At 47.6% G+C, this 9,860-nt stretch overlaps 1 protein-coding gene across 1 annotated transcript; it reads left to right on the top strand.

Moving 5' to 3' along the window:
- Positions 1–249: 249 nt before the first annotated feature.
- LOC135385314 (uncharacterized) lies at positions 250–9,655 on the top strand. Its single transcript, XM_064614550.1, has 4 exons — positions 250–536; positions 3,554–3,814; positions 7,759–7,994; positions 8,054–9,655. The coding sequence occupies exons 1-3, from the start codon at positions 382–384 to the stop codon at positions 7,952–7,954; spliced, it is 612 nt and encodes a 203-aa protein (XP_064470620.1). The 5' UTR covers positions 250–381; the 3' UTR covers positions 7,955–7,994; positions 8,054–9,655.
- Positions 9,656–9,860: the final 205 nt, after the last annotated feature.

Here is a 9,860-nt window from a genome sequence, read left to right as displayed (position 1 = left end):
AACTTTCAGTAGAGCTATATGTCCATGGTAGCAGCCTGCCGATTTTAGCTCTAGAAAACCGCCGTCGTGAGAAAGTCGGGTTGTTGCCGAGATGATTCATCTCTTTCTCCATGTTTGTGTTGTTCATCTGTGTTGTTGATCAACTGATCATCAGCAATTCTCGTGCAGAGAGGAGGGAACCCTTTCTGAGCAACAGAGCGTTATCTGACTCCAAAGTACGCCCATCCGTTCGTTATCGACAACCTTCTAGAAACAACCGGCCTATACTGACGGCACACAGAAATGCCTCTCGTCGTTCTGAAGAGTGACAAGGACGCATTAGCGTGCTCGCTTTCCCAGTTATTTTGTTAGTCCGATGTTGCTGTCCTAAGATCCGATGTGATGCAAACTGGTCGTGGCACGTCACAGTCCCTGCGACGGAAGTCCATAAAGCATCTGAGTCTCGCCTACGAGGAGCTGTCATCCGTGCATTACGATCTGATTGAGAAGCACACGCAGGACGTACAAGTACTGGATGTTAGTCATAATCATATCAGGTGCGTAAACACTGGATTGCATTGCGTTTCCACACACAGAAAGCTACAGCGCAACATGCTCGTCCGGCGTTTGATATCCGCGGATTTCATGCATTGCCATGTATATCATTACACACTTGTTTTGCTGTTGGAGTAACGATGTGAAGGGCGTACGTTATTCTCGCATCTTTACTGTAGTAGGAACAAACAGGTATGCGTGACCTGGGGTATTGGAGAAAGCGGTACTAAACGCCAGCTATACAGGGTACACTCGCTCGAGGTAGCACAGCATGGCAAGCCATACGCATGAGAAAAGACACGAATCTTAACAATAATAAGTTTTTGATACTTAAGGAATGTGTCGTAACAGTTAGACGCGGTGCCATACTCGCTTAATCTTGAACATCTGGATATGGCACCTTCTGGGGCGATGAAACACCCTAATCATCACCACCAAAATAAAGTCCTTTCAACAGACCCGTGTGACAGCCAGTGCGGATATTTCTGAATAATTTGGGAGCGGGGGCTATACCATGAATCCACAGACTGTCTACGGGCGCATCACGTGTTCTCCGTGCAAACGATATGTCCACATTAGTTAGGTACAGCCTCGTTATCATCACGTAGAACAATTGTTGTTAATCTTGTAAGCACGGTGCGCCATTGTATTCCAATTGTGCTGCAGATCAAAGGGTTTCGACGCAGTCAGCAACGCTCTTGCTAACTTTAAGTCAGCCTGCTGGACGCGAACAGGTTGTATTCTTCTAGCGTGCAGTGAAATGTGTACGTTATATGGTTACCGTAAATCGCGGAGTATACTCCGACACATTGCTAGTCAATTGTTGGCGCCGGTGCCCGCGCGACACTGATCCAAGAGTACAGTGCATAGTGTTCTAAGCACCGGGCTACCGAAGCCAGTTCCAGGTCACCGCGGTGGGCTATTACACGTTGATAGCGCGTGTATATTGTTACTAGTCTGTTTATACCACACACGACTTAAGACTGGTCTGCACTATTGCGTTTCAATGCGTCCGTCAGCGTTGCATCCGTCTGCGAACCGACGCAAGTCCCTTCGGAAGTGACGGACGCATAAGTTGCGCGGAGTTCAATTTTTGGACAGAGCGACGCAAGAAATGCCGGTCGTTGGCCCGGTGCCGCCGCGCGCTCTTCTCTTCTTTTACTTCACTTCACGTAGTCAGCTGTAAGCCATTTCTCGTAAAGCCATCGTCGCAAAAGTGCGGACGTGAATTGAAAGCCCATGCGTCCGTCACACAGAGATGATGACGGGCGGACGTACTGAAACGCAGACCAGACTTTAGATCGGATTAGTGCGGACCAGACTTTAGATCGGACTAGTGCGGACCAGACTTTAGATCGATACATCTTAACGTATCCACTTGGCGTTCTCACGTACTTCTGCTCTTACTGAAACATACTATCATCTTCATCTTGCAAGGCCCAGATCTTCAATCTGTCCGCTTCCAGAGCAAACGTCATATGCGTCACTACCCCAGTGATTCACGACGAGATGCGGTGCGAAGGCCAATCGCAAGTTTTTTTTAAAGCCCATGCCAACCAAAATGGTCTTCACGTACCATTGCGCGACGTTTCCAGTGCGCCGTCTGCGTGCTGGGGGCTCCTACTGTCCGGAAATCGGTGATGCGCAACCTCGACGCGACCTATACTTGAGTCAGTTTCGTGAGCAGCAAGCTAAGAAAAGGGAGTGTCCACAAGCGAACCTTTCTTATCTTGCTGCTCGCGTGTTCTACACTGTATTATCCGAAACCTTTGTCTTTCTGTGTGATGCGGAAATACCAGAAAATTATTTTCTAGTTTTGAGAAATATAACTTCATAGGGTGCACCATCTGCCAGCATTGCTCCTCCAAGGTCGATTTTCGTCTCCTCACTACAGCTGCCGGCAACTTCCAACGTTGGGTGAAGAGCGGAAACGCTCGCGCCGTTGCTAGGGGAGAGGCACCAACCCCCGATGACGTCGCGTTTCTCTTGGAGACTTTGCGGCTTCTTTCGAAAAGTCGTGGATGGGCGTAACGTTCACCCACAGCATTTTTATTTTGCGTACTGAGTCTTCGAGTGGGGTTGCTCTATAATGCCAACTAAAATAAATATTTGTTGAGTGCGTAGTGGCACTTTAAAACAAGGTCGTATCCGTTCCAGTCGTTTTTGAAAGTATAATGTCATTTTATTCTTCGTGGACGATGATGATGATGATGATTCAATTTTAATGGCGCATAAGGAACCCAGGCTATAGTGCGCCAATGCCATGGTAACATTGTGACTAGTTAAAAACCACCACGGTACCGAAAATCCCACGCGTAATAGCTTGAGTATTATTCGATGGAATCAATGGAATACATGACAAGTGCAGACGCCGGATGATGAGGGTATGCCGAAATTCCCTCTCTGAAAAAAAAAAAGAAAAGAAATCGAGAAAACGTCACTCCCTAAGAACCAAGAAAGGCGCGGCCTTGAGGAAAGGAACGCCGCGGCCGTGCGGGCGTCTCATTGGGTTACTGGCCGTCTGAACGGCGCCTTTCTCCTCTGAACACCACCCTCTCACTCCTCCGCTTAGGGAATGACGTCACGCCGCCGGAGCCTTTGCAGCTGCGGAAGCAGCGCTGATCTTTAAAGTTCATTTATTTAATATCGAAGCACTTTTCGGACGAAAAAAAATAGCCAAGTAGATTCGTCGGCCGATGCCGAACATAGTGGTGTCGGTTCTATCGATGGGTTTCCGGATACGACCGTCCCTTTAAGCTCACAAGTTGCGATAAGGCTCGTTATATGCGAGTTATCGTCTTGAGCGAGCGTTATCGTTATTTGTGAAGAAGGCGCTCTCCAAACGTCGTCTGACTTCACGTGAAAATCGTCTTAATTGGCCGGAATTCCAGATTTCTCGAATGGCCTTCTCAATTGGCAGTTTGTGGCAAATCACGGGGAAAGTGACGTATTTATCGCTTGGAATATCGACCAGTTGAATGTCTGGGCTGCAGTCTGTAACCGTAACCTTGCTATTCAGGGACGTGAAATTCCTGTCACATTTCGAAGTACTGGACACGGTTATTCTGGACCACAACTTGCTCAACTGTCTGACGGTCTTCCCGTTGCTGCCATCGCTTCGTTGCCTGTGGATCAACTTCAATAGGGTGCTGTCACCAACCCCGTTCGTGCCCAGCCTGGCCCGGAGCTGTCCCAACTTAAGACACCTGAGCCTTATGGGCAACGAGGCAGCTCCATCCTACCTCAATGGAAGATCCCAGCAAGATAATACCAATTACAGGTCCACACACACATTTAATCTAGAACAATTTAGATGCATAGCATAAATAAGATGTTAGGCAGTGGCTATTCTCCTGTGTTTTTTCTCTGTGGTAGGGGAGATGGGGTGTTCGGTATGTCCTGTGCGTTCCGTGCGTCTGTAACATCGCGACCTCCTTGCGTAACAGACTCTCTTGGATGACGTAGCAGTCACGCCGCCAAAGCCGGCGTCTTTCCACCATTCAGCGTCAGCTCTCTTTTCTATGGCAGATCCCTGCAGCAGTTCTTACGATGATCGCGCAATCGTGCAGCGTGAGGCAATAGCGACAACATCTAAAGGGGTGTCAGCTGCTCCACAGGCAACAGGTAGCGCTGTGATGAAGAGCACAGAGGGAGCTAGTATTCAGGCACCCTAGAGCAGGGTGACGAATGTACGATGGTATCAGCAGTGATGGGAATGAAGGAAATCATGCGCGAGACACCCAAGCAAGAGAAGAGATGATTTTTACCTTATTTCATTTCATGGAAATGAGGGAGCAAGGCACAAAAAACTTAAATCCGGCCGGGCGTTTCGACCTTTACAGTGAGCCCCTATTGCATGCAAGATTAGAAAATAATAATAAATAGAAGAAGAAAAAGCACCGACGATTTCTGGCGACAAAGACTCATGCTACGTTGCTACGTATAAGGATGCTGTCAAGGGTTGATCAAAACAGCTCTTATTTATGGGCAGCTGTTAATGGGAGTAGCCGGATTTTTAAAGAGAGCCAGAAAGCAGGCGAGCTGGTGATAATTGATCTTCATAATGAATCCTGAAACTGGGGAAAAAACACACTAAACAGGAGACTCCTGGACGACCAAGTATTTGATTGGCATTTTAACTGACAGCTATACAAATAATTCGAAGGTCGAAATATCCGCTCCCACTAGCGCTCGTCACAAACGGATGAATGTTGACTATACCGAGACTGGCATTATCGGGTTTGTAATGTGTTTACTTCTCTACAGTATTAGTGGGTGTTATGTCATTATTTGTATTCCGAACTAATTCTTCAAGTATAATTTGTATAATACGTTTCGATAGAGAGCAAAAATAATGGCAGTAGAAGAACGTAGCTCTAGCTTCTGTACACGCGTCGAACTCATCAATCGCAAACAGCGGTAGCTAATTTCAGAAGGGAGTTTTAGTTAATCGTTTTCGCTAAAATCGCTAAAATCGAGAGTGTTGAGCGAAAATTTGCTCGAATTTTTTATGACAGGTACGTTGGAAGAATAATTTATTACTAATGTGAGGATGTTGTAGAAAGGCTGAAATTACATGAACGGCGCTTGAGTACGATTTGAGATCTTTGGAGCGCATTCTTCAAGGAGTAGCAAGACTGTGCAGCTTTCCTGGAATCAATGCAAGTTTTGTGCTCCAGGAGGACGAGGTCTAAGCACGTGTTTTACGTTAATCTCTTGAAGGATGCCTCACCAATGACACACATTCAACGATTTCACAATATATACTTCCTCAACCGCGATCCCTTCTTCTAAACGCCATCGAATGCTTGTTTGTTCAATGTGAATATATTTTAATCACCACTTCTTTAATTAATGTCGAACTATGTGTTTGTGTGTTTTTAGTTCATGTTTGAATTGTGGACTTATGCACTTTTAATTGACGTTCAAAGTGTGCGTTGTTGTTTCATTTCATATGCATCGATGTACCGCGCTTTATGCTGCCGGCTGTTTGTGGGCACTGGAAAATAATCGAAATAAATAAAATAAACGGTTCGTGAACGCTATCGCGTTCGACCAATGAGAAGGGGAAGTGACTCCGCAGAAGGTAATCCTCTGACTGGGCAGCGGCAAAGCAGTGCGCGAACGGTTTGAGAGAACGCGATTAGCTAAATCTCACTAATATTTCGCCCCCCAACGATATGTCGCAAAGCACCTACTTGCCGTTGACGAGCGGAACGAAAATAGGCGTCCTGCTCCGGAAGCTCTCGCCGCGACAACACTCTAAAAACAGCACATAGCACGGTCAGGGGCAACCGTAATCCAAAACGATATTGGTCTCATTCCCCATTTGTTGTGGACGCAGAGGCGTGCGCTCTGCAGTACACGTGAACCGTACCCAAAAGACGTGCCCCTTACATCAATTCAGAAAAGATAACGATATCACTGTACGCAGTCACTGGTCAGGACTGTCTCATCCACCGAACTTCCGAATCCTGGCGTCGGCTGTGGTGACTGGGTGTTTTCCTTTGGTTTTCCTCAGACGCTTTAAGACAAATGTCGGCATAGTTCCCTGTGAAGTCGGCGCAGGAGGCATTTTCCGAATCCGGGTGTCGGCTGTGGTGACTTGGTGTTTTCCTTAGGTTTTCCTCAGACGCTTTATGACAAATGTCGGCATAGTTCCCTGTGAAGTCGGCCTAGAACGCACGATTCCCCAGCGATTGCCGTGCCTACCTGGCCGTTGCCGATTACAGCAAGCAGTTCCATCACCCACCACCATCCGTTTTCAGACAGATAGAAAGAGATAGTATGTATGTGCGCGCGCGCGGCAAGAACGTCTTGTCTGACGGCAGCTTCTCGTTCGTTGTCGTGGAATCACGCAGTTTTTAATGCGTTAACATTAGAGTCCTCGCTACGAAAGAACCGCGGCGTGGTCTGTCTGTAGCCATGGCGCGTATGCGCGTTGAATGGAGAGGGAAGGAGGGAAGAAGAGAGCGCGTGCAGAGCGCGACGCCGTGCGTCGGAGCTCGGCGACGCAGCTGTGATGGTCGACATGTTCAGACGTGCCTGCGTGGGCGCGTCATGTGTTATGAAAGCTGTGCGGAGGAGCGTCGGTGAGACGACGACGCCAAGCTGAATCGGAGGAAGCCCGAAAGGCTCGTTTGCTGCGGATGCTGTCTTGTATTAGCGTTGTGTAGGGTCGTGTGCATGGGCACCGTCACATGGGAACAAGGGGGCGTTCCTCCCTTGGCGTTTAGAAACCTAGGGTTTCTGAGTCGAGACAATGTAGTTGCGGGCGCAGTTGACGCATCGCCACCCCAAAAATTCTACCCTGCCTCCCCTCTGGATAAAAACTTGACGGCGCTCCTGATCGTGTGAAGGACTGTGTAGCGTTTTTGAAGGGGAGTTCCCAAAGGGTTTTCAAGTTTTAATGCTAACGCATTTCCGTCGGATCCACCAATGGATCGACCCTGACTTTTTAACGTTAAAAGTTCCCAGTTAAGGTTTATGATCCCCATAATAGTTTTGGTTAATACCAGAATCTGAAACGTCTAATAGATAGAACCTTATCGCACTATATTTCGTTCCTGAGCGACGTCGTAGCTTACCTCGCCATCTTAATATCCCGTAAGCGACGTTTCGCCCGCACAACATATGATATTGTTGGTGCCGCTGGGATGTAATTCTCCATCTTCGATTCTCCATCAAGGTGCAAGAGACGAAGATGCAGATGAAACGTCTGAACTTTTACGACGTTTCTGATTTAGCCACGAATGTCGTATCCTATGTCGTCACAGAGAGGTGTCCGATGGACGTCCAAAGCACTATCAACAGGAGCCCGTGGGCGCAATGATAGTGGGCAGCCACAGGTGTCATACTATGTAAAAATAAGCAGGACAGCATGACTATCGTTGCGATGACGACAATACATATGCCCAGAGCTATAGCGACGACGGGGGGGGGGGGGGGCGAGAGGGGCAGAACGGCAGGCCCTGGCAGGTTGGTTGGTCAGGATAAAGTGGGAACGAAGAAAATTTGCATTTACGATCGCGGCAGTATAAATAAGCGTTTTAATTTCTTTGTTTACAGGGCTTCTGACGGCAGTGGGTGAGGGGAGAGGTCGCTTCAGATTTACTCTGCCCTGGGCGTAAACTTGCCTCGCTACGGCTCTGCATATATGCCTTCTATTATTTCGCTTCTGTGTGGCACACGTGCTGTTTTCGTAAATATCCCGTTGTCTTCTAGGTTATACGTGATAGCGAACTTCCCACTGCTGACTTTCCTGGACGACGCTCCGGTGTCAGCTGAGGAACGGCGGCAAGCGAGCGCCATCAAGCAACACATCGACGCTATGGTGCACCTAAATCAAGCAAGTCTCACCAGAAACAGCTTACGCGCAATTCAACCTGAAGCGATCCATCCTAGTGCACACTCCAACTAGAGGACTGTTCTTCTTGGTTTGTGATATGTAACACTACAAAGTGAGCAGCAGTGCAGACAGCACAAGGAGTAAGCGCTGATAAGAATGTCGTCGTTGCAGGGGCTGCTGTTCTTTTTCTACGTCGATAAGACACACACCCTTTTCGACCCATACTCACACCCAGCGCTTTTGCAGCCAGCAAGCCAGAAAGGAGTTGCGGTTCCAGGCGATACAATGGAGGAAGCACACTGCACGTGTGTTTTTCTTCTCTCTGGCTTGGGCGGTAAACAGGTTTCAACGTGTTCCCACGGCTACACGGCGCTGCGCATTCAATATGGCGGCGTCCACCAAAAAATGGGGGTATATCTACATGTTTCTTGACGAAAATACAAGCTGCAGTACCACAGAATACGAAGTATGAAGGCTGCCCCATATATGCGCACTTCTTGCACATCCTGCGTTGAAACGGTCCGTGTCACTCACTGCGTAAAATTTTACACGCAAGATAGATATTCCTGCCAGCCTTGACGTTACCTCGGCAACAGTACCGTCGCGCTTCTATGCAGTGCCATATACAGGGTGTTTCACGAAAAATAAGGCAAAGTTTAAAAATAGGATGGTTTATCGCACACCGAAAAGACGGACTGCATTGTGCTACCAGTGGTGTGGGGATACTCAAATTATTTTTGTTTTGTAAATAATTCATTAAATAATTAGTAAAAATTAATTAGTCAGTTTTTTAATTATAAGGATTAGAGCCATTAAAGCGATGAGCCATTCTATTTTTAAACTTTGGTTCATTTTTCATGAAACACCAGTATTTTCGTGACGATGTAGTTCGTTCTGCGTACACGTGCTCTAAAAGCAGAACTACACCCCGTAACACGCTCAATGCCAGCCAGCGTTCGGAATAATATCGTTCTGTCTCCTGACTTGCTGAGGACGGGACGTACGCCAATTTTGTAACACTGCGTGAAAGCAGCAGCAAGAAACCTCATTCTCTTCCTGCTGAAGACAGGCCTTGCTCATCGGCCCATCTAATACTCTACTCTCCCCGATGAACTCGTGCACCTCACCGCATCCCCATCCTTCAACCTCCTCTATCCTCCATCCGTCCGTCCTTCCTTTGTGTTTTGTTTTGCTTTGTGTTCTTTTTCTTTCTTTTTTTTCCTATATAGTCGTGACGACGCCCACTTCTGTGTGGCCAACAACGGCGAGCCTATCCTGCCATTACCCCCCCCCCCCACCCCCCACCCCTGTAACAAGGCGTGCATGTAAAATGTTACAGAAAGGGCGTACGCCTCTCGTTTTCTACAATGAGAAGACAGGCCAGGCCATGTTGGCTATGCGTGTGTTATGCGGTCAAGTTCTGTCTTTAGAGTGTCGTACGCTACTTTACAGGCAGTGTTTCACGCAGTACGTCCACGCAGTAGTGTACACGCTGTGTGCAGTATTGTGAAATGGTATGAGATAAAAAAAGAAACAAGACAATTCTTTTCGCAGAAATGTATTTAATGCGTGATATGATTTATGTGACTTAATTTCCGACACCGTGGATTCGCGCCGCGAAGTCAAGCTCTTCCCGTGGCTTGTCATAATGGCAGCGATGATGTGACAGGACACGCAGCAGGTGACAAACTTCAGAACTGTTATCGCCCAAGGAGCCCCTGCACAAATTAATAATACTTCTATATATGTTTACAAATAAAGTTGTCCCATAGAGACACAGAGTCCGTTGACAATATGAAGGCATTTCCGTGGGTCAGCAATTTTCCACATGACAACAGTTTGGCTGTTGCCACTGGACTCCTCGAAGAGCTCTAAGCAGAACTCAGACCTGTCGTCGCTTCGCGTTCACCATAATTCATCTCTCATATTAACCTCTGTGATGTGGGGTAGGGTCCTGTGGCTACCACGGGGAAATATC

This window comes from Ornithodoros turicata, chromosome 2 (genome assembly GCF_037126465.1).
Source record: "Ornithodoros turicata isolate Travis chromosome 2, ASM3712646v1, whole genome shotgun sequence".
Lineage (NCBI taxonomy): Eukaryota > Metazoa > Arthropoda > Arachnida > Ixodida > Argasidae > Ornithodoros > Ornithodoros turicata.
Note: the sequence above shows the minus strand (reverse complement) of the source record. Positions and strands in the feature narration are given on the sequence as shown.